Source organism: Panthera leo, chromosome B3 (genome assembly GCF_018350215.1).
Source record: "Panthera leo isolate Ple1 chromosome B3, P.leo_Ple1_pat1.1, whole genome shotgun sequence".
In the NCBI taxonomy this organism is placed as follows: domain Eukaryota; kingdom Metazoa; phylum Chordata; class Mammalia; order Carnivora; family Felidae; genus Panthera; species Panthera leo.
This window is the reverse complement of record NC_056684.1, coordinates 102,938,379-102,963,917: the sequence shown is the minus strand read 5'-3', so window position 1 is coordinate 102,963,917 and position 25,539 is coordinate 102,938,379. Positions and strand designations below refer to the sequence as shown.

The following is a 25,539-nucleotide window of genomic DNA, read 5'->3' as shown; positions in this document are numbered from 1 at the left end:
TTATAGATCAGAAAATCATAGAAAAATTAACATTTTATAGACTTCAAAGCTATGAGAAGAGATATAGTAAACGTCCTGTGGCACTTAGCTCTGTTTACTTCCAATCTTTCTAATAATGACCCAAATTCCAGGTACATGTAGATTGTATAAAAACAGCTAGTGCTCAATAAATAAAAGGAAAATGACAAATCTTAGTGAGGTTCACGAAGACTTAACACAAAAACTAAGTTAAGGAACATCATTTATCTTTCAATACAACTATTCTAAAGTGACGTATGTTGGTTGCACTATATCCCAAGCAGTGATCCATCAGGGGGTAGCGGGATGGGAGGGGCTGCCCACCTCACCACTCAGGGGACATGTGGCAATGTCTGGAGACCTGTTTGGTTGTCCTAACAGGGGATGGGAGTGGGGATGTGCTACTGGCATCCAGTGGGTCAAAGCCAGGGATGTGGCTAAACATACAATATATAGGACAGCCCTTAACCACAAAGAATTATCTGGCCTAAATGACTGAGAAACTGCCCCACAGAGAAAAGAGACTGAAAGAAAAGAGCAGTGACGACAAGAAGTACCAAAAGTCACCATCTGCCAAGGCCTTCCCAATTCTGTAGGAACCACCTACCTTGGACGCTTGTGGCGTGGATATCACATGGACCGTGCTGGGTTTGACTCCATTAGCCTTTGGCCGCTTATAGAGAGCAAATCTGCTTTTCCTCCGGCCGCGGTCTCCATTAGGTAAAGCACCATTGTACCTATAAACAAAGATGAAAGAGTTCATTTACTTGTAGATTTTTAAAGTTTTAAGAATAAAGGATGGAAAAAGGGGAGACACAGGGATGGTCATAAAAAGCTGCCCACTAAACACCCCATAGAAGGAACGGGCTGTAAAACAGACTTCAGCTGTAATGAAATTCAAATCACTTCCAGAAACTTAATTTAAGGGTGATGTACAAAGTAATTATAGGTTTCCTATTCTATAAAGTCAGACTCCTCAAATCTTTTTGGAAAGAGACAGTATAAATAAGCAAATGAGAATTCTGCAGAGGCTGTATTAGAGCTGGCTCAATTTAGCAAGTGTTGTTCTAATGGACCCCAGAGAAACACTCAAGAAATATTTTTAAATGAACTAGTTAGAAAATAGCATACTAATTAAACCTCATCTCTCACTCCCAAATCATGTTAATGTCTTTAGGATCTTTATTTGTAAGAAGACCAAATTTAGTTACTTGCAGTCTTAAGAGTTCTGAATTCTCTACATTCATTCCCATTGCTATTCGAACCGTATACGGTCAGGTAGGCAAAAATACTTGTGAAATCCGATTTTATGTTCGTCACAAGAGGGTTGCCCGTAAAGAGGCCCAGAAATAAAAAAAGAGGAGTTTTAGTCCAAACTGTCAAATAAGTTAAAAAGTCATCTGGAAAACAATGTTCTTAATGTAGCTCTCCCACATTAATACCTGAAGTTAATACCAGTGTTTAACATTTATTTATTTTTGAGACAGAGAGAGACAGAGCATGAACGAGGGAGGGTCAGAGAGAGGGAGACACAGAATCGGAAACAGGCTCCAGGCTCTGAGCAGTCAGCACAGAGCCCGACGCGGGGCTCATACTCACGGACTGTGAGATCATGACCTGAGCCGAAGTCGGATGCTTAACCAACCAAGCCACCCAGGCGCCCCAATACCAGTGTTTAAAAGAAATGCAGGGGGCACCTGGGAGGCTCAGTCAGTTAAGCGTCCACCTCTTGGTTTCAGCTCACGTCATGATCTCATGGTTCATGGGACAGAGCCCCAAATAGGGCTCCGTGCTGACAGCACAGAGCCTGCTTGGGATTCTCTCTCTCCCTCTCCCTGACTCACGTTCTGTCTCTCTCAAAATAAACAAACTTAAAAAAAAAAAAAGAAAAGAAATGCAGGACTGCAGTTAGTGATTCTTTCAATTGTACTTCTAACTCGATTAAAAGGTCTCTGTAAGTTCTGACCAAGGTCTCATGTTGCCACACTGGCATGACTATTCTCCATCTCCTTCTTTGGAGAAGTTCCTTTAAAGAAGAGAATAGAAAGAAGGGAAGGGAATCTTTTGAGTTTTACATATATAGGACAGCTCCTTCAGAACACCAAAGTCAGGGAGAGCACATCTAGTGGCTCATTCCTCTCCTCCAAGTCTTACCTCTGTCTCTGTTGAGCCCCACCCAGAAGTACCTGGTGGCCAGTATGGCGAAGGGGACATCAGGCTCACTAACAGTAAGAGTTGGAACAAAGGGGTTTTTTGTTACAATCTGGTAGCTACAGTTTGAGGATGGATTTAAATTATCACTCGAAGTTATTCCTGCTGTGTTTTTAATCTGTTCCCATTTCCATCACAAAGAAACACGCGCTACATAAAAGTGTCTCCAGAATACAGAGATGATTTATTTCCAGTCTCCTTTTTCTGAGGCAAGATCAAAACATACATTGTTTTCTTACACGTGTTTGTGATTGCTACTTTAATGAATGTACCCATAAGAAAACCACCATTATAAACCCGCTTTGCTTTAACATATTTCCCAATCACTTAAATCAAGATGAATATTTTGTACTAAGAGAAACATGTGGAAATCAATTAAAGCTACTAGGGCTCTCAACAATTTAGAGGAACATTTTCACCACTGAAGCCTCAAGGCAAATGGTACAGGATCTGGCAGGATTTCCCGGGCCCCGTCGAGTCTCCCCAGCTCTCTACTGCATCTTTTAAGTGCACACTAAACCTAGCAAGAGCGTGTCAGATGCTTCTCGGGGATCCACTCACCACCACACTCCCTCCTCAGGCATCCATCCCTTAACTCCCTAAGGTGAGCCCGAGCACCACGCGTGAGTGAAATGGCCAGGCCGGCACCCTCCCCACCACACTGTCGCTGAATGGCTGGAGGTGGACAGCTGGCCCACATTGGCCAATGACCTTCTCATCCCAGAAAACACAACACTGACCCTGAGACACACCCAGCCAGTCTCTGCGGATGTCCAGGGCTGCAAAATCGAAGTGCACAAACTGTGGGGATGTCACAATGTGTCACATGATGAAGCAGCAGAGAAGTGAGGAATGAAGCAGATGAACGGAGACAGGCAACAACAAGAGATAGAGGATCCTTAGGGCTTCTAGTGACCCAGATGCACGCTGACACTTGTTCGTGAAATTCTTTCTAGTTTTGGCTAACTCAGGTTGGTTTCTGCTACCTACAACCCCAAAGTCCTATCTACCATAAAGGGGAGGATAAACCCGCAAAAACCAGACGTGTCATCTTACCATACGCAGAAATGTTTACGTTGCCCAAGCACGATACCTGCAGGTTAAGCAAACAGTAAGCCAGCCTACACACAGGTTACCTACTTACTCAATCCATTTAGACCATGCTCAGTAACAAATCCTACTGGAAATCGGAGGCATTTCCTATTGGAAATAGGGTACCAACGAGACAAGTTTCTAATTAGGTTAAGCTACATGGCGTTATGAATACTGAATGAATGACCAAGTACTAGAGCTACAGTGATGAGTATCAGTTTCCTTGTCTTCAGATCACTCCACTTAAAAGCAAAGAAAGGCGGGGCACCTGGGTGGCGCAGTCGGTTAAGCGTCCGACTTCAGCCAGGTCACGATCTCGCGGTCCGTGAGTTCGAGCCCCACGTCAGGCTCTGGGCTGATGGCTCGGAGCCTGGAGCCTGTTTCAGATTCTGTGTCTCCCTCTCTCTCTGCCCCTCCCCCGTTCATGCTCTGTCTCTCTCTGTCGCAAAAATAAATAAAAAACGTTGAAAAAAAAATTTAAAAAAAAAAAAGCAAAGAAAGGCATAAAAACTACTGTGATAAGGTATGTAAACAACAAGATGCACTAGGGCACAAAGCACGTGGGAAGAAGCATGAGGGAAAGTTGCATGGAGGATACAATGCTTGAATGGCCTTTTTTGTTTGTTAAAATTTATTTTATTTGAGAGAGAAAGAGAACATGAGTGGGAAGAAGGGCAGGGAAGAGAGAGAGGGAGAGAGAGAATCCCAAGCAGGCTCTGTACTGTCAGCACAGCACCCAATGCGGGGCTCGAACCCACGAGCTGTGAGAGCATGACCTGAGCTGAAACCAAGAGTCAGACACTTAAATGAGCCACGCAGGAGCCCCAATGCTTGAACGGCCTTGAAATGTGAACAACACTACAGGGGGAAGGTGGGGCAATACTATATACAAGGACAAGGAGTATAGGCAGTTCATTACTGTGAAAGCAAAGAGTTCAAGGAAAGAGAAGCAGTGGGGCGGCGGGGGGGGGGGGGGGGGGGGGGCAGGTAAAAGGCAGGGGCCAGGTTACACAAGAGCCTGGCACTCCATAAGGGGCATGGCTTTTTACCCTAAGGGGAATGGGGAGCTGGTAAGTTTAAGCAAAGGACTAACACAATTGGATATAAAGTCATCGCTAGGGCAGCACAGCGCAGGATGGACAGCCAGACTGGACTCAAGATGACCAGATGGCAGAAGAAGCCTACCCATATGGGAAGTGGAACGGGTCACATAGTGGCCCCCAAGTCAATGGGACCATGTCCCAGACCTTTGTAAAAAGGGTCTTTGCAGATGTAGTTAAAGCCCTGGAGATGAAATCATCCTAGGCCACTGGAGGGCCCTAAACCCAAGAACAAGCATTTTCATAAAGGGACACACAGGAGAAGAGACAGAGAGGACCATGGGAACATGAAGGCAGAGACTGGGGCTAGACCCTCACAAACCAAGAAATGCCTGGAGCCTCCAGGAAGCAGGAAGAAGCAAGGAAAGATCCTGCCCCCCACCCCCACCCCCTGGGCTCCTGGAGGCAGTATGGCCTTGCCTGCACCATGACTCCAGACTTGAGGCCTCCAGAACTGGGAGAATAAATTCTGCCCCCTTGAGCCACCATGTTGGTCGGAATTCGTCCTGATAGCCACGGGAAACTTTAACGGCCTAAACCCAAGCAGCAAGGAAAGGAACTGGAGGATTAGACAAAGGTTGCAGAGTGTTGTTTTCAGTGCTAAGTCAGCATGAGAATCACCAGGGAAGCTTTACGAACCTATGCACACCCAGGTCTCAAGAGATGCTGAGTCGGCAGTTCTGGTACAGGGCTCCAGGTGTGCACACTGTCAAAGTTCCACAGGGGACGTGCACTTGCAGCCACAGTTGAGCTCCTCGGTTCTGAAGACAAGTATCAATAGTATTTGGAGACCCATTTGGCTGCACGGAGGGAGGGACAGAGAAAGGTAATGGCATACAGGCTTCTGGCCTAGGCCAGGGGGATGGCATTATTAGGAAGACAAAAGGAATTACAGGGGTATCCCGGGAAAGACATGAAGGAGGCAAGAGAAGTTACAGTGTTTAATCAGTTAAAAGTCCAGTTCATAGAACAGAAATGTACTTCCATGATCTGGAACAGACTGGGTCATTGGTGACCTCACCCATCTTCAGAGTAAACAAGTAACACAAGCCAGCCCCTAGACCCTGGGTCTCCCTCTGAGCCTCCCCTCCCATACCACCTTCTCTTCACAGCCAAGAGAGCTTCTCGCCCACTGCCCTGCTTCTAGTGCTCATAGACTCTTCAATCCACTATCATCTGATTTTTGCCCCAAATCTAAAAGTACATTTGGGGATACCTGGGTGGCTCAGTCGGTTAAGTGTCCAACTCTTGGCTTCGACTCAGGTCATGATCTCACAGTTTGTGAGTTTGAGCCCTGCATCCGGCTCTGTGCTGACAGTGTGGAGCCTGCTTGGGATTCTCTGTCTCCCTCTCTCTCTCTCTCTGTCCCTCCCCCCACGCTCTCGCACATGCCCTTTCTCTCAAATAAATAAACATAAAAAAATAAAAGTACGTTTGGTCATGTGTCACGCCACCACCCTACTCAACCCCACCCCACTCCAAAAGTCTCCCACTGGCTCTTGTATCAGAGTGGCAGATCAGAGATGAACACAGATGCCCATGACTTCTCCCAGTGAGAGGTGAGTCTAGTTCCCCCCTCCCTACACCTGCGCTGGCCTGCGCTGGTAAGGGACCTGCTTCCCAATAGGATGTAGAGGAAGTGATGTTCTGAGATTTCCCAAGCCAGGTCTGAAAGAGCCTCGCAGCTTCTGCCTGGGTCTTTTGTGAGCCTTGAGCCGCCATGGAAGAGACCTGGGACCACCATGCTGGTGAGGCCACACGTAGGGGCTCCAGTCAGCAGTCTCAGCAGAGCCCAGCCTTCCAACCACCCAGTTAAGGCGCCAGTCACATGAATGAAGCAGCCTTGGACCTTCCAGACCAGACCATCCCTCAGCTGACGATCACCAAAGGGTACCAAATGGGGCAGAAAAACTGCCCAGCTGAGCACTGCCTAAATTCCTGACCCACAGAACGGTGCAATAAATAAGATAGTTGTTGTATCAAGCCAGTGAGTTGGGGGTAGTTGGTTACACTAGAACAAGCCCCAATACTCCCTTCTCCCTCCTCACAGCCTCTCCTTCATCCCCTCATCTGTCAAGCACGGTCACCTCCTCCTGAACACCATCACATAATCTTCCCCTCCTACTTCCTGACTCCCCATCCAGACCAGGGAACATCAAGTCCGTCCCCACCACCTGGCACACTGCACAGGGCTCACAGGCACTGAAACCCACCCAGGGTTACTACATGACAAGACACGACCATCTTCTGTGTAATGGAGTAGAGCTAAAGACGTGATTCTGCCTACAAAGGCAAAAGGCTTCTTTCCAAGAAAGAAGGGCAGACTATCCCCTGGCCTGGCAAGCTCTTCAGCCAGTCAGTTTGTAGAAAGAATATTTCCAAGTGCTGCTGACACACCTGTTTTAGCTGCTTAACAGGGGCATTTTGATTCAAATCCACAAGTTGCTTTTCAAGCTTCCCATTAAAAAAAAAAAAAATTCTGGAGACTTTAAAAACATCCACTTATTTAGTAAGCATGTGATGAAATCTTAACTCTTCACATACGCAGAGCAAATAGTTGGTGTTAACAGTAAAAGTATTTGGATGCTGTGAAGGACAATGAAAACCCTGTTTAAGAAGCCTCACAAATTGAGGGTTTTCCCTGGATTAAGATTCAGAGTTCGAATATTTTCCGTAGTAAGTGCACAGCAAATGCTTTGTGCCAAGAAACTCAGTGAGGGAGGTGTTATCACTCCCAGTGGACAGAATGGCTGAAACACAAACTTGCACAGCTAGGAAAGGACAGGCTGAACCTGAATCCACACCTACTTTTGTCTGACTCCAAGCGTCATTCCTTCCAGTAGACACCGACAATTTTTAAATTCAAGGCATTTCTTGGCACACAACACAAAGATGCAGTCTTAAGATGCCTACCACCTAAAAATGCATTCGTCAAAAAGAATTTTCTATGGGAAATGGCAAAAGACGTGTGCTAGAGGCTACCAGTTACATTTTGGAGGCATCACGTTTGATCTCGACCAGCCTGAGCTCAGAGCAGCGTCCACGTGGAAACAGGGAAGAAGATGTGGGGTACACAAGTGGAGGCATCATCAGCATTACAGAACCACATTCCAGAAGCAGCACGGCTTCCCACTGCAGCCTGAACGCTCTGCCCTCTCTCGAAAGCAACATTTCTGTCACTTGCACAGATCAATCACAAGCACCTACTACAACCAAAGGAGGCTGTACAACGCAGATGAACACGTCAGTGACCCCACAGGTGAGAGACGTGAAGGCAGGGCACACAGTCTGATAAACTCTTACACTGTGGCACCTGCTTCGACAGAGCACACACTAACTCACCATGAGAGTGAATGCACCAGTGGAACTGTAAGAAAATGCACATAAACCAATTAAATGCCTGACACCAGCCTGACATTATTAGGGCCTCGCTCATTATTTCATCTGTCATAACGCATCTGGATTTGCCTTGCCCGAATGAACTTTATATATAAAGCCCTAGGACCCAACAGCGTTTATTTCTCTGTGCCTAACAAATACCGTAGGGTTACATAAATAGATGTTCATTTCTAGCCAGAGAACTAATTATGACAGCACTGGAACAGTGTATCCCCTCTGGTGATAACCTGCTGCTTTTTAAACATCAGTTCATTCAGAAAATCTTCCTGGGCTTGGCCTTAAAATGAGAATTTTCAACACCCCACTTCTGGCTGGAAAGGGTCTTTGCCTCAAGTAGCTACTTAACATTCAATCAGTATGAAACGAATATGTTCACTCAAGAATGCATCCCGGGTAGTACCTGGGGGAGGGAGGGCGGGAGGGGGAGTCAGGCCTCAGGGCCAGAGCCTAAGGGGCTAAGGGTACTAACCTTAAGGTACTTGCCTCTTAACAGAGTCAGGCAAAGGCAGACAAGGTAACAGAATTGGAAAATAATACTGACAAACGCTGCTGAAATTGAGTTAGAAAACAATGGGAAAAAATGAATCCAAACATTAAGTTTTGAACCTGGACAATGACAGGTCTTGCCACGCCCTACACATGGGATGGGACTCATGGAACCTTTAACGGTTGTCTGCTATAGCTGACCTGTGTGATGGCACAGGTTCATCTTCCATTTTTCTTACACCGTTTTGGTGGATGCTTTTGAGAAGTTTCCTTTTTAATGTTTTAATTTTTTTTAATGTTTATTTTTGAGAGAGAGCCGAGCAGGAGAGGTGCAGAGAGAGAGGGAGACACAGAATCTGAAGCAGACTCCAGCCTCTCAGCGGTCAGCACAGAGCCCTAAGCAGGACTTGAACTCATGAACCATGAGATCGTGACCTGAGCCGAGGTCAGATGCTTCACCAACTAAGCCACCCAGGCGCCCTGAGAAGTTTCCTTTTCATATGCACAAGCCTCTTCAACTCCACGTGGTCCCTTCAAACTGAGGAGGGGCTCAATGAAACAGTCACCACATTAGTGTGGACACAGTGATGGGGGTGCAGGGATCACCAGCAATTCCAGCTGCAACCCTTTTCCCATCCTGTGCTGTGAACTTACTGAAGATGGGCCTGTTCCTTCAGCTACGAAGACAGCAACACAAAATTACAAATTTTAAAAAGATTCCTAAGCCTCTTTCAAGCGTTTCAAGTACATAAGGGCACAGAAAGCATTACACCCAACTAAAATACCGTCCTCTTGTCTAAGGAGGGTGACTGTTTCAGCCATTACTGACACGACTGTCTTTTATGGCCGCCACACTTCCAAAAGCCTCCCAAATCTTCGCGACAGCTATATTTTCAGAGGTTGCCTTTTCTTATCTGGAGGTGTTTTAGCTTCCGCATACCAAAATATTTCCCAAAGTGAAATATTAAAAAGTTTTTTATAACAGGAACACAATACTACCCCCACACCAGGAGGTTTTTAGGCTGTTCTTCCTGGGTTTGTACACCCACACGCCCCTTGCAGCAAGAAGTACGGGGACGGCCATCCTGGCCCTGCATCTAATCCCACAGGGGACTTAGCACAAGTCCTGGAACTTCTCAGAACCTCACTTTCCTTCCCCATAATGTAGGAAGGCAGAACATTCTATGGTTTGGATTCTGCTGCAGCGTGCTAGGAGAGGAGCTCAGGAGAGGCATGGCCCCAGCCTCCCTGTGCCATCGCTCTTTCTTGCATCCATCCCATTCCTGTGGACTCTAGAGGGTCACCCCTCCCTATGTGCTTCCTCCTGCAACCAGGCCGTTCAAAAGCAACCAACGTGCACAGCAAATCCAGTCTACCTAAAAAATAATGTTCTTTTCATAAACCATTCCCTTATCATCTCATACTCAGCCATTTGCTCCTTTGAGGTATTTCTCCTCCCTTTTTCATCAAATTGGTTAAATCCACAAGTTGTATTTCTTTTTGTTTTTGTTTTTGTTTTTTTTTTACTGTATTGAATCTTTGTTAAGTATTGCTGGGGGGCCAACAGCAGAACATTTTTCACTGAATAAAGATACGCAAAATGTTGGGAATAGGGAAAACTTGTTACTCTTACAAGATCTAAGACTACTTCTTTTATTCGGTCATGGCTCCAACAGTCCAAACACCTCCAATTAAATATGTATTAATCTTACTGCTTTACAGAGAATCAACTGTTTAACTTATAGGTGAGAATTAAAGTATTACTCTTCAGTGATTTGATCCCTAACAGAGAAAAGATCACAAAGAGGGGAAAAAAAAAAGTGTGGCAAAAAACGGATTTGATATAGTACAATTTGAGATATAGTACAATTTGAGAACCAGGTAAAGATTCATCTTATTCTTGAATGAGTACCATCTTACACTCTACACCCCTTTACGTATTTCGCCATTTTGGAAAAACAGATTAAATCCCAAACGTTCATTCTTCGTCACTTTAACATTTGCTTATTTTAGCCTCTCGTCACCTAAATTAAGATGATCAGGTGCATAAATTGTACATGGTAGACATGAAAGAAGACACGCCCTCAGCCATGACTTTATAGCTCCAGTTAACTGCCTTGCCCTGGACGTGGGGTTGGGCCATGTGACTTGCTTTGGCCAATGAATGTTAACAAATGTGATGCAAACAGGGGCTTGAGATGTGCTTGGTACTTGAGATTATCTTCTGGCATCTCTGACATGGCCATAGGAAGACTATGTCCCAGCCAGCCTGCCAAGGAGAAGGAGAGACACTTGGAGGAGATCCAAACCACATATATGCAGCATGAAGCAAAGCCACTCCATCACTGCCTAAAGCCGAGCCATCTCAACCAACCCACGGATTCATGACAATAAATGATTATTGTTTTAAAAGGCACAGAGTTTGGGGATGACCTGTTACGCAGCATTATATGGCAAAAATGAAATGATGTTCTGAATTTCAAAAGCAAATTAAGTGGCTCCCTCAGTACCTAAAGACTTTGGGCTAAAGACACAATAAACCATCAAATATATGCCCAAAGTTTTATATATAAAGACTCTCTCATTCTGAAGGAAGATAAGAATTCCAAATGTGTCCCTTTTTAAATTAAGAAAAAAAAATTTTTTTAATGTATACTTTTTAATGAGGGGAATGAAATATCAAATTCTAGGTCTTCAATAAATTATGTCAATCAAAAGCTGTGGTCCCTCAAGTCAGCTACATGCGTATATAAAGATCTTAGTCTCTAAAATTCAAATTTAGACATAAAAGAATTAGGATAAAATTACTATCTGGCAGAGCACTGATTCTTTTAAATCTGTTCATATACAACTTCCACCATAGTAAGAGCCCTCTAAAAAGTGAACATCTCAAACGTTGCCTAAAAAGGGAGCATCTGAAACTAGCATTGGGCCCATCATCTAACATGTACTAAAGCTATGGGCATTTCAACTAAAGAACTTGACGTACAAAGAGTTTATAACCGGTCCAAAGAATTAAAGCCAGAAACTGAAACTAGCATTGCAATCTTTTCTGTATAATAAATACAGATAAATAAGTTCTAACTATTCTTAATAACTAAAATAATTACTTACAATCTCTTTTCCTTTTTTAAAATTTTGCGAAGAATCACACTAATCTATCCTTTACTAATGTATCCTAAACAAATGTTTACCGTAAACCTTTAGCAAACGCACCTGAATTTAGAAATTCTTAGAAATATAGGCGTGTCAGAGCAAGACACCTAACTTTTGAAACCTTGCTGGCCAATGCCTTGATGATTTAAAAGATACATAATTGCTATTGTGTGAACCAACTAAATTGAAGAGGATTATACAATATATTCACTCGAATCAATTACCCATGACAGAATGAGGGGAATGAACGGTTTACACCAAATATAAATACTTTAATGGGCTGCAAAACATAAACCCAATGGTGGCTTTACCTCATGCATATTGAGACTACATGAAGAACCTTTCACATAACTTTTTTAAAAGATTCTTTTATTTCTAGAACACCTGAATATAAGAGTTGCAATAAAAGATTGGAAAATATTAGTATATAAAATCAAGTTTATTTCAAGAAAATGAAAGCACTGCCTAAAGTCACATTTTTGAAAAGCAGTAGTAGGTGGATCAGGTCAGTTACACAAAAGGACTTCTGAGCAGCTGTGGTGAATGATTTTATAACAACCAACCTTCAATGCTATAGAAGATGATCTAGAAGTTAGTTTTGGTTTGGCATATTAGCCCATCAACTACAAAAGGAAAAACTTCACATTCACCAGGAAAATATATTAACTTGTCAATTACCACAAATACGATGTTTTAAGTGGATACTAGGAGTCAGTCAACGCTCAGGTACATAATCTGAATACAGGGAGTATCTTATCAAGAATTCAGAAATTAGAACTTCAAGGTTTCCATCCCAAATCTCCCAACTTACAAATTCTTAAAATCTAAGATTTCTTAGGATATTTCTAGCCATATTAGAGAGGCACAGTTTGAGAGCTACAAGTGACCTCCGATATATCCTGACTCATTGTACAGATCTGCATTATCCACTATAGCACCATTAGCCGCATACAGCTATTTACATTTTAACCGGACGTAAAAATTCAGTTCTTCATGCTAGCCACATTTCAAGTGCTCAACAGCCAGATGTGGCCGGTGTCCACCCTACTGGGCAGCAGGGCTTTGGAACCTTTCCATCATCACATAAGCTTCGACTGGACAGTGTTGGAATAGATGTTCAAGTCAAATCAAGAAGCATCTTTGAGGCACTTAGCTAGGTTGGTAGTAGGTTCCTGAATCTTCGTTCAAATTCTGCCTTTAGGATTTCTAGAATTTAAGTTTTGGACATTGTTTCTAAAAGAGTTCCTCAGAATAGTGCCAAGGTCTTCCAGACTCCATCTTCCTGCTTGAAGAAGAGGTGTTTCTATCTGGTAATTAAGAAAATGTCCTACTGCCTTTGAGGGAAAGCAAAGTTTCTGGCATCAAAAAAAGTGTATTTTGCTTGAGGCCTAAGCATTTTCTCTAGGGACACATTTTGGAATATGCAATGGAAGTTCTCACGAAGTGTGATTCACTTACAAAAATTCACTGTATAAACAACTTCCAAATTCAGACTTCATATAGATACCGAAAAGGCATTTGATAAGTTTATTACAGATTGATGTTTTTAAGAGCCACAAAGAACATTTCCTTCCCACAATTATTTAAAAGTAAAACAGTAAAAGCATTTGTATTAAAAATCAGAAATAAAATAAGGATGATTATTACCATCTTTACTAAATACTGTTCTAAAAATCCTTGCCTAACTAAAAACTTGAATTGAGTATTAACTGTAGGAAAAGATATACAACTTAAGTGGTATTGCTGTAGTAATTAAAACAGATTACTTGAGAACAAAACCCACAAACCAATGGAACCAAAGAAATATTCCAGAAATAGAATCTTGACTATATAAGAAAGTAATAGAAGATGAAGAAAGGTCTGTAAGTCAATGGGAAAAGTTGGATTATTCAGTGAATTGTGTACGGAAACCGACTACTTTAAAAGGAGAAAAAAAAAAAAGTGTTGCGCTACATGTTCCCCTCCACCACAAAATTCTGAAATACTCAACAAATAAATGAACAATAGTCATAAAACTAAAGAAATCGAAGCTGATCACTGGTTCGAGGATACGAAAAATAATGTTCTACATATAGTGGAAAAAATTACAAAGAAAAGGACAAGTACACTTAAATATGTAAAAATCTGAAATTCTGCACAACAATTATAAGAATACACATCCAAAGCTAGAAAAAAATATTGGCAATAATATGACAGAAACTTAATACCTTTACTAGGTAAATGTTTTTAGAAGGAAAAAACAGACATTCCCCTAGATACATAATAGAAAAATAAAGAACATGAATAGAAACTTCAGAGAAACAAACAATGGCTAATGAACACTTTTTAAATGTTCAATCTCATCAGTAATCAAAGAAATGCAAATTAAAATTATTATCTGCTGGGGCGCCTGGGTGGCTTAGTTGGTTAAGTGTCTGACTTCAGCTCAGGTCATGATCTCACTGTTTGTGAGTTCAAGCCCCATGTTGGGCTCTGTGCTGACAGCTCAGAGCCTGGAGCCTGCTTCAGATTCTGTGTCTCCCTCTCTCTCTGTCCCCACCCCCCGCCCTCCCCTGCTCACCTCTGTCTCTCCCTCTCTCTCAAAAATAGACATTAAAAAATTTTTTAAATAAAATTATTTGCCAGTAAAATTACCAAACTGTTGAAATGACCTCTTGTCACTAATACACCTCTGGTGAGAAGGTTAATTGGTATAATTTCTCTGTAAAATAACTTAATGTGTATCAACATGCTTACAAAAGTACTCATGTTCTTTGACCTAGTAATTCTATTTTGAAAGATCTATTCTCTGAACATAATTTTGAAATGCGAGTTTTATGCACAAAGATGTTAATTATGTCATTATTTATAATGGCAAAAACTGCAAGTAACCTAAATATTCAATCATGGATTAAGTAGATCCTATAATTCTACATGATGAAATTGTATTTACCACAAATTAATAGTGATGAAAAAGGATTATAAAAACCAGAATACAAAATGTACATATGGTATCTTTAATATGTTCAGTTACTTAATATTCCTAGAAAAAATTGAAATATACCAATACATTAAATGATTACTGCTAGACAATTATATATTTTTTATACTTTTATATACCTCCCAAAGGGCTATGAATAAATATGAATATATTTTTTTAAATCAGAATGAAACGTTTTAAAAAGCATATAGTAAATAGGGTAGCCTCATATTATTTGATACAGTATTGATAAACTTAGATCTGAAACAAGACCCATAAATTTCAAAAAAATAAAAAAATAAATCAACCCTGAAGATGGGAAGATTTAAATTTATACTCAGTAGAAGGCCACAAGGTATCTTAAATTGTTACAGTGGTCACATTCACAAATACCACGTGTTCATGGATTATCTCTAGCACACAAATTGGACTTGGTTCTTCCACAGCTGGGCAAGTGGTTACTCTACAAAAAAACCCTTTGCACCTATCATTCTCATATTTAAGTTAAGAAAATCTCAAGTTCAGGGCTCCTGGGTAGCTCCATTGGTTGATTCCGACCTCGGCTCAGGTTACATCATGGGTTCGAGCCCCTCATCGGGCTCTGTGCTGACAGCTCAGAGCCTGGAACCTGCTTCAGATTTTGTGTCTCCCTCTCTCTGCTCCTCCCCTGCATGTGTGCCCTCTCTCAAAATTAAACATTAAAAAAAAAAAATTTTTTTTTAATTCTCAAGTTCTCTACTTCTATACATACTTAATTCTTTTATGTAGAATCTTAATCAAATTTTTGCCTTTCATAAATTACTATTAGAGCATAAAAATGGCCTCTAGGGCCTAAGACATAGGCCTTTGAAAATTTTAAATCTGAAGTCTGCTCCTGGATTAACTCTTAGAAGAATAGAATTCTCAGCAACACTAATCAGGCAACACTTTTCCTGTCTCTCACCTGTGACCATTTTCCTGATACTTTCTCTGCAGATGAACAGGGAAATGGGCTTAATAATTACACCCTGACAGATAACAAGTAAGAGCAGGAACTGCAGGCAACTCATGGAATCAGAGCCTGGTGTGTATATTATATTAAACTTGGAGGTTGATCAGGAATTTTCCTCCTGCCAAAACCAGTATATACAGAACCCAGTCTTCCATGATAGTTACAGCAGCACTACTCAAGCCAAGAAATCCAAAAGTTCATTTCCAAGTTTGTCAAGCAAACCAAAGAAAGTCAGGCAGGCTCCTCTGCTGCCATCCTTCTCGCAGCCTTTAATATGCTACTATGCCCTGCGAATCTCCATGTGGCACACACAGCAAGTGGTATTTCCCAAGATCACTTAGCCTCGAGTCCCACTGTCATGGCACACACGTAACTGTTTCCAGAACCGTGCTCTCAAGTTCGGGAGCTGCCAAGGTCGGTGTGTAGACACCCCATGCTGCTCACGGTTACCACAAACACATGAGAAGGCCGGGAGAGAAGAGTGGGAGTTCCAAGTAGCCACATTGCATATTAGCTTTCCCAATTAATACACAGTTTCTAATTGACATCAATTATAAATCTGTTTCAATATAGGAAACATCCCTTTATAGCCATCATTTTACTACCATAAAGGAAGAATGAATGCTCCAATTAGAAGTTAATATGGTCACAAATGCAACGTTTCCTTTTAACTTACTTTCTTGGTATATTAATGACAAGCTACAGTAAAAAGAGGAGCTAGAAATGAAAAATGGAGGTCAAAAACCACAAACATGGTCATCAACCTTTCTCGTACTGACCCAAGGGAGGCCTAAGCAAGACCTGTACAGGGCAAGAGCCTACAAGTTCCTGGGACCTACAGTAATGACAACAATGCTCTGGCTTCCCAGAAACCTCCTGTAAGGAGGCCGGTGCGGAAGCCCCAAGCCTCAGTCTCTGGTTTTCCTCCCATGGAGGACACCGGGCAGGTCCCTCCATACTCATCTCCCTCCCTCCTTTTAGTGAGATCATCACAATCATGGTCATGTACACAATGCTTCCTTTGTGCCAGGTGCTGTCCAAGGTGCTACATAGACTAACTCAAGGTAATCCTCACCACAACCCTGTGATGTGGGTGCTCCTATTACCCCCATTTCTTAATGTTTATTTAGAGAGAGAGATTGAAAGAGAGAGAGAGAGATTGAAAGAGAGAGAGAGAGAGAGAGAGAGAGAGAGAGAGAGAGAGAGAGAACACATGTGGGGGAAAGGCAGAGACAGAGAATCCCAAGGAGGCTCCCACAAACCATGAGAGCATGACCTTAGCTGAAATCAAGAGTCAAATGCCTAACCGACTGAGCCGACTGAGCCAACCAGCACCCCTACCCTCATTTTAAAGACACACACACACAAAAAAAAAAGTCACAGAGAGGCTAAGCAACTTCCCCAAAGTCTCAGTGTCATTCAGTGGCAAAGCTAGAACCCCTTGGTTTCCCTTGCTGCTGGTTGTGGTTATGTGACTGTTTGGGACAGCAAAATAGGACCATAAGCAATGCAAACAATCTCTGGCTCCTCTCCTTACAGTGGAGACCACTCTCCCCGACCTTTCTCTTCCCTGAGGGCTGGAACATGGCCAGAAAATAGGACAGCCTGTACAATGTGAGACCAAATCTTTGAGTAATAAAAGAAAAGGGACCTGGCCTCCTAAAGGCCCCTAGGAAGTACACTCATCATGGACAGCTCAATGGTAGGCTATTTCAAGAGAGAGGAAATAGCTATTAGATTTCCAGCTCTGTTATTTTAGGTATATAGTAAAATCTTGGATTGCAAGTATCTTGTTCTGCAAGTGTTCTGCAAGACAAGCAAACATTTCTAATAAACTGTAACTTGATAAACATGCAATGTCTTGCAATACGAGTAGCACGTGATGCCAAACATCACCTGATCATAACTGAGCCAATGGTTCCCTCTCTCACTGTGGACTGTGGGTGACCATCAATGTAATGTCACATTTCTGCAAAATCCTCAGAAGGAGGCAAAAGTAAGTGTCACTGGATAAGTTCCTTGTTAAAGCTGCATGAAAAAAAAAAAAAAAAAAAAAAAGATTCCACTGAGCCAACAGATAGCAGTGATTCATTAGTGACAAAGTCATCCTACACAATAACCCTCCCCTCTCTGTCTCCCTCACGCCAGCCACGAAGGTTTTCAAAGTAAGTGCAGGTTAATTTTTAATATTTTGTATTTTATTACTTTGTATTACAGTAATTATTAATTATTAATTGCTACTTATTTAATATGAATATTTTGGGGTTGTGGAATGAATCATCTGAGTTTCCATTATTTCCAATGGGGAAAATTGCTTTGACATACAAGTGCTTTGGATTATAAGCATGTTTTCGGAATGAATAATGCTCACAAACCAAGGTTTTACTGTGTTTTGGAGTATCTTTAAGAGGAACTTTATTTTGCTTTTAGCCCAAAATTTGTTCCACTTTCTTAAATAAGCTCTACTAGTAATTTTTTTCTCAATAACTTGGTTCTCAGCTTTGATCCAGATAATAGCTATAACTCATTAAACACTTACTTGACTCTATTCTAAGCACCTTACATGTATCAACTCATTTAATCTCCTTCACAAGACTGAAGGGGCATGGGGCTTGTTAATGTTCTCATCCCATACATGAGAAACTGAGGCACTGGTTAGGCAGCCTGCACGCCATCACAGAGCTGGGGTGAAAATCCAAACACTCTGATTAAGTCCTGGCTGAACAGGTACATTCCATTGGTTGAGGTAAGGTCAAGTTCATGCGACATGTTTAGCAAGTGCAGTCCCCTGAGACAGACACACCATTTACAAAACAGTGCTGTTCTGAAACAGGTCTGTGTCCAGTGCTAAGGGAGTGCCAAGGACGGAGCACCTGGGTCAGTTAAGCATGGGGTAAATAGGAACACCGAACAAAAAGGTTCACAGAGAAGGAAACCGTAGAGCAATGCATAGGATAGGAAGTGCAAAGGCCCCCGGTAAACAGAAGAAGAGGGCAGGGAGAGACAGAAGGGACTGTATATGCAGAGGCTATGTGCCCCTGAGCTCCTGCAGCTTCTGAGTTACCGAGATGCTTCAAAGAGGCCACACACCCCACACTGCGGGTGTGGGCTGCAACACCACCGGAGCCTCTAGCCAGCAGCACCCAATTTACCTTCAATCTCATTTCACCTTTTCTTTCTAAGCTCCAGCTGTAAATGCGACAGAGGTGTTGGCACCTCTCATTTTCTTAAGTCCTTAATGTCCAAAAGGTAATCTCATTTCATCTCCTTTAACTTCAGTCTTACCTGTCAAGTCTGAAGCAACCTTTGGGATCTCCACTGCTGCCAAGAGTCCACTCTGCTTTTTTAGACAGAAGGTGGCCGGCCAGCCACCGCTGGAAGGCAGCCACAAGGGAGGCCAGGCCTCTGTGACGAGTCTTCAAGTTAAATTTGGCTTCCTTACCTTGTGTACCCAGTGTCCGTATCAAGTCTTTTCAAACAACACAAGTAAGTCTTTTCCCTTTCCTACCGGACAGCCTTTTAGATATTTAGAATTGTGGAAATAAGAGATCGTAAAAGACTTTTCCAGGTATTGTAAATACCTTGAAATACATAAAGATATTTAGACTTTCTTATTGATGTAAAATCTTTACTCCCAAAATTCATTAATAAACATGCCACTGAACGAGCAGACCTATGCTGGCCGACTCCATCTTGTTCTGTGTCCTCCATCTTGAGTGACTATGTCCCCGACATGGCCCCATTTCCGGGAAAACCGCAGAAACCTCTAGACCATGCCTCCTCCCCTTGAGTAACCTCCCGCTCACCCGTTCAAACTTCCTGATCAAAACACGCCTGGCAACCTGCATAACGGGACCCCGGCCAATCGGCGGAGGCCACGGCCCTTCCCCGGCCAATCGGCGGAGGCCACGGCCCTTCCCCGGCCAATCGGCGGAGGCCACGGCCCTTCCCCGGCCAATCGGCGGAGGCCACGGCCCTTCCCCGGCCAATCGGCGGAGGCCACGGCCCTTCCCCGGCCAATCGGCGGAGGCCACGGCCCTTCCCCGGCCAATCGGCGGAGGCCACGGCCCTTCCCCGGCCAATCGGCGGAGGCCACAACCATTACCTCACCAACTGCCCCTAGACCCCTATAAAACCTTTGTGCTTTTGAAACTCGCTGGCTTCTCCAGCATCTCACCGCTGCATTGGTGCAGGTAGGGGATTGAGCTCGAGCTAGCTTGAATAAAGGCTCTTTGCTTTTGCATCAGACCTGGCTCCCTGGTGGTCTTTTGGGATGGCGAATTCTGGGCATAACACAACTGCTCAGTATTGTGTCAGATATATAAGCTGGCCTGAAAAAGTTAAAGTGACTACCAAATGTATTTTAAAAGGGCACCAAAAAAAAAAAAAAAAAGAAAAAAAGGGGGGGGTAGCAGGCAATGCGATCAATTGGGAGATTATATAGGATCAACATACAATGGCATTCATTACAGCACATCTTCATCTGAAACTCTGTTTAAGTGAATGTCTTTACTTTGGTTATGTGTGGGGAAACCGTTTCCTCCAAGATGGCGTTCTGGCAGTTCACACCGGATATTTTTTATTTTTATTTTTTTAATGTGTATGTATTTTTGAGAGATAGAGCACAAGTAAGGGAGAGGCAGAGAGAGGGAGACACAGAATCCAAAGCAGGCTCCAGGCTCCCAGCTGTCAGCTCAGAGCCTGACATGGGGCTCAAACTCACGAACCAGGAGATCAAGACCCGAGCCGAAGTCGGACGCTCAACCAACGGAGCCACCCAGGCGCCCCAACACTGGATCTTCATGTTAACCACCACACACACCTGACAGTTACAATGCGCTTTTGCCAGTGACACGATCTGTATAATATTTCCTCCTCAAACTGTTTTACTTTTGAGGAGATCAAAGCACTTTACCTTATTTACCTTTATACCTGCCTTGAGAAGGAACATAGCATGAATAAGAGATCGAAGTTATTAAAATTTCCCCTTAACAATACTGGTAATATCTATCCTATACATTTCTAGGAAAGTCATTGATCTTGTGCACAACATAGCTGGGACCAGCATACAAAGTTATAGGGAAGCATGACCTGTTAAGTCTCCCACGACTACCAAAAAACAAAGGCAGGAAAAAAGATGTATGTTTTGTACGCGAGAAGACAGACATTAAATGTCCTTTAAAAATAAGAAAATATTTGCATTATCCTCTAAAGACACTTGAGCTCTTAAACGAAGAGAAATATAAAGTACACAATATTTTAAATAGAGATCAATAACACCTTATTCACAGATGCTGCAAAGGTAGGAGAAATGATATAATCTCAAAATGAACTGAGGCAATACAACTCCCAAAGGTCGGGTAAAAATTAATCTAGCAGGAGGACAAAAAGGTTTTTCACAATTGTAATATGGTTGAAAAAGTAAAAGGTGGGCTCCAATCTCCAAGGAAACTGGAACTGGTGAAACTGAATGGAAAAATACTTGGTGATGAGATATATTCTTACATTTCTGCCCTCAGTATTGTCTTCCTGGGCCCCCATGCTCCTTCAGGCAGGCATTATTTTATAAAGCGGAATTCCATGTGCGATTACCTTGGCAAGTTGTAGAAATAAAAAAGGATAAAGGATGAACTGCGGTGTCCAGAATACCTAACTAGAATGAAGTAGAACTATGCACGAAGAGAAATTTAAACAGGAAAAAAAAAGTACATTGTATGCAAAGCCCTCATTTTTCAATAATCAGGAATGTGTGGTTTAAAGCTTACTTAATAGGTTCACACATTTTGGCATCTAACCTCACAACTCTTGTTTCAATTTTATTACAGTTCTCGTTTAAATGTTTATTTGCCTTCACAGAAGGATCCATGCATACTAAGGCTAACAACAACAACAAGAAAAGAGTACTTAAAACCTAGTATACAAGGATCTGGTAAAATATTAATTCTATAATTTCTGAACATGAGGGCTTCTGAGTACCGAAAGAATATAAGGAGGTGGGATCACTCTTCCAACCAGCAGGTGAGTTTGCATCTACACTTACCTGAAAGACACAGAGTGACTCAAAATGCCTCCTCCCAGTGCTCACAGATGGCATCTCACTTCCCACAAATATCTACTGCTCCCACCCACCTTTAGCCCAGACTCCTCAGCTCCTTGTCTGCAAATTCTGAGTTCACACTTGGTGCCACGCACTGTACAAGATGGCAGGGTCTCGAACCTAGAGAACTCCCTGCTACCTAGGAGTACACAGCCCAGTGAGGGACAGAACAGTAGGCTCACAGTTACAGTGTTGTGGGACCAAGTCAGACAGAGAGGCACGTAAAAGTGCAGGGAGGCAGCAGGAAGAGAGGGGCGGGGGGAGGTAAAGGCATCTGAGAAGGTTTCGGGTCACCTAGGCACCGCAGTCTTGGAAAGATGAACTCAGGGGTTTGGGGGGGGGGGGGGGGGACAAGGATGGAGGAGGACAGGTCTCCCCAACCACCAGAACAGGATCTGCAAAGGCTGGACATTCCAGAGAGGCAGGGGCATCCGAGCAGCCACGGGCAGCTCCCTGAGGCTGCAGGCTGTACGTGACGGGCCACAGGGGCCGGCACCGTGAAAACCCTTTCACACGATGGAAAGTTTACACTTCACCCTCTAGGCGACATGCACCACACACATTTTTACACAGATCCTCACAGGGGCACATAAACTGCTTTTCACTGCTAACAGATCTCTCCAGTAGCATTGAGACATGGGGAAGGAGGGACTGGGACAGAGAAAAAAGGGATCAGGGGGCAACAGACCCGGGGGGTGGGGGAGAGGAAGGGAACAGCAAAGAGGAGTCCAATCAAAAGAAAAAAAAATTTTTTTTTTTTTTTTTTTTTTTTTTAAATTTAGTGACCCACAAGATGTGGGAGGGGAGGGAAGCATCCGGGCTGACTTCCAGGTCCTGGTTTGCATCACTGCTTTGTGGTGCCAAAAACAGCGAGGGAGGCAGGGGCAAGAGATCTACCAAACTTGGCAAACTTCATACTGTGACCAAAAAGGTATGAAGTCATCTGTACTTTGCATCTAGTGCTATTCAAACATTAAACCTCAACCTGTCTGTTCCCCGGCTGTTTACAGTTCAAACACCCAGTCCTGTACCAAATCTGATTCCAATACAACTTGTCACACTAATAATGCTGTGGTCAAAACACTGCACTGGTAAGGACATAAAGATACTCTAGTTTTCCTTTTAGACACACACCCAAACCACACACTTAAATATCCACTCATTCTCCTCCATATTCCTGGCTTTTCCCAAACTTTCTAAAAGCAGAGCCAGAGAACTTTCTAAAAGTAATAGCAAGACAGAGTTATAAAGAGGTTGTTTTAACTCAGTTGGAGATCACTACAGGGGTGTTTTTCCCAGATTCCAGTGTCAGACGAAAAGTTCACCTAAAACCAGAGCTCATAAAGAGAAAAACGATGAACAGAAAGAGAGCAGTATCCTCAGAATTCCATCCTGCACAATTCGGTGCGGGTGCGGGAATTCAGAACACCTAGCAGGAGACAAGCAACCATCCCACCCACAGTGGCTTTCACGTCCTCTCTTCCGCCTGCCCCATGCACACAATCACTTGTTGCCAGTAAGACTATGCCCGCAGTAGGATGGCACAGCATCTCTGAAGAACAGTCCGGCAGTTTCTTAAAAAGAAATTGAACACGGGGCGCCTGGGTGGCTCAGTTGGTTAAGCGTCCGACTTCAGCTCAGGTCAGGATCTCAGGGCTGGTGAGTCCGAGCCTTGCGTCGGGCTCTGCGCTGACAGCTCGGAGCCCGGAGCCTGCTTTGGATTCTGTGTCTCCCTCTCTCTCTGTCCACCTGCCCCCCCCCCCCCACTCAAGCTCTGTCTCTCTCTCAAAAATAAACATTCAAAAAAATTAAGTTAAACATACGCTTCTTACATCTAGTAATTCCACTCCTAAGTATCTACCAAAGAAAAACTAAAACATCTGTCCATGTAAAGACTTGCAAGCAAATATCTATAGTCACATTATTCCTAACAGATCAGAAACAATCCAAGTGTCGATCAGTCACTGGTGAATAGATAAACGCTATGTGGTACATCCACACAATGGAATATTCGTTCGGTCATAAAAAGGAATGAAGCCCTGACACACCCTGCAATATGCGTCAAGCTCCAAAACATGATGTTAAATGAAACAAGGCAGACACGCGAGACTCCATACTGTAGGATCCTATTTATAGGAAATCTCTAGAAATGGCAAAACTATAGGAACAGAAAGTAGGAGCACAAATTCACCACACACTGGCATGAGGGAACACTACGGGGTGATGGAAATGTTCTACACCTGTATTTATAAGTGACTGTCAACTTGTAGAACCATTGAACTGTATGCTGAAATAGGGAAATGGAATGGTGTAGAAATTATAGTTGAAGCTTTAAAAAAAAAAAAAAAAAAAAAAAAAAAAAAAAAAAAAAGACCACTCCTCAGCAGAAAAATGAAGACTTTATAGTGTTATATAACACAAGTGAAGTTTCTCCCTGGTGTAAACACCAGAGTTCTAGAATAAGGACCGTGTAAGGAGGATACCATCAAGTTCAGAAGTCCTCCTTTGTGGTACATTCCAACAGTACTGAACCGCCCATGCCACCGGGCCCCCACGGCCTCCTACATGTTATTCTTTCCTCGCTCCTGCTCATCCTTCAAGTTTCGTCCCAGGTGTCAGCATCTTGTCCACCATCCCTGGCCCCTCACACGGAACTTGAGTACAGCACCACGTCAGCACGTGGTAACTGTGCTTGCACGGCTCTCTTACTGAACCAGCATTTTCTCCAACAGGGACTTGTGCACATATTCTTAGGGGTCCACATCAAGAGGGATATTTTCCATCTTTTCTTCTGGCATCTCAGTTTGTTCTGCATTTAGAACCAAAACGGGGCAAACTATTCCCACTTCAGTTGCTGGGCACTAACGAGAAACCAACAAAGGCAGACCTACTATGCTGACGATGCATCTGGGTCGACAGAAGGTCCAATGAAATCCAGAACAAAGACTTCTGTATGCTGGTGGGAAGTCTGAGTCATGCCAGGGCAGTAGAGGCATGCCAAACTGAAAAGTCTGGGCCCTGAGGAGTTGACACAGTATTTTGTATTGCAGAGGGTGCTTGTGTTTTAGCAAAACAGTATCATCTATCCCATTAAATTAATATAGTTAATTTGGATTTCAGGGACTCTCTAGTTTTATACTTCATCGCAAATTGACAGGAGACATAAGGGGTTTATTCTGAGTGACATGGCTGTACGTACTGAAGTAACATTACAAAAGTAATGTAAGTCAACACTGGGCATGCCAGATAATTTTTTCCCCTTTGAAACAGAAGCATGCACTACTGAAGACAGAAAATCAGTGCCCTAAAATATATATGCTTTAGTAGCAGAGTCCCTATCTTTTCCTCTCTATAGCCCGAATGCATGGCATAGGAGAAATGACAGCTTGTATCATGCTACTACTCCAAAACAGCAAAAAAGTGAATTGCCACCGTTTGGTAATACCCTGAACGTATCTGTTTTGAAGCTTCAAACTATTGGAAGGTATCCTTTTCTTTAAAGCACAGAAACTAACCAAGCAGAACTTGTAGAAGGGGGGGGATGGGGGGGGGGAGGAGGCGGGAGAGAAGGGAAGCAGGCATTCCAAGAAAGGGGTGGATTTTGGTCTTTCAGTGAACTATTTCAGTATTAACCCAAAGTACAGAGGATGTTTATCCAACATTTCCTTGGAATCCAGGATTTAACCCAATACCCATCTTTTGGTCTCATTATGCCCCCTTCTAAGCTGGGTCTTGTGACTTCATTCCTCTTGTTTAATGGAAACACTGGCAAAGGGGGACATTGGTGATAAAGAAATATTGGAAGGATGATCTTATTCACGTTCATTCAACAGCAAGTCACTGTTCTAGTAACTGTACCAAGTCTTGGAGATATAGGGCAAGACTGAATAGGATCCAGTGAGGAAGGTGATAAACAAGGTTATCAACAATAGGAATAACTGCAGATTGGCAAGTGCTATCCTATATTTATCATCGCATCTACAAATTTTACATAGAAAACAGATTGCTTAAAAAAACCAGACTGGGGTAC

General features: G+C 43.0%; 1 protein-coding gene across 1 annotated transcript in view; it reads right to left on the bottom strand.

The window, feature by feature from the left end:
• Positions 1-25,539, bottom strand: part of PELI2 (pellino E3 ubiquitin protein ligase family member 2) — a 195,663-nt gene that overhangs the window by 139,956 nt on the left and 30,168 nt on the right. The window contains exon 2 of the mRNA XM_042943329.1: positions 626-755. Coding sequence (XP_042799263.1) covers positions 626-755 — 130 coding nt within the window. The remainder of the gene's footprint in view (positions 1-625; positions 756-25,539) is intronic.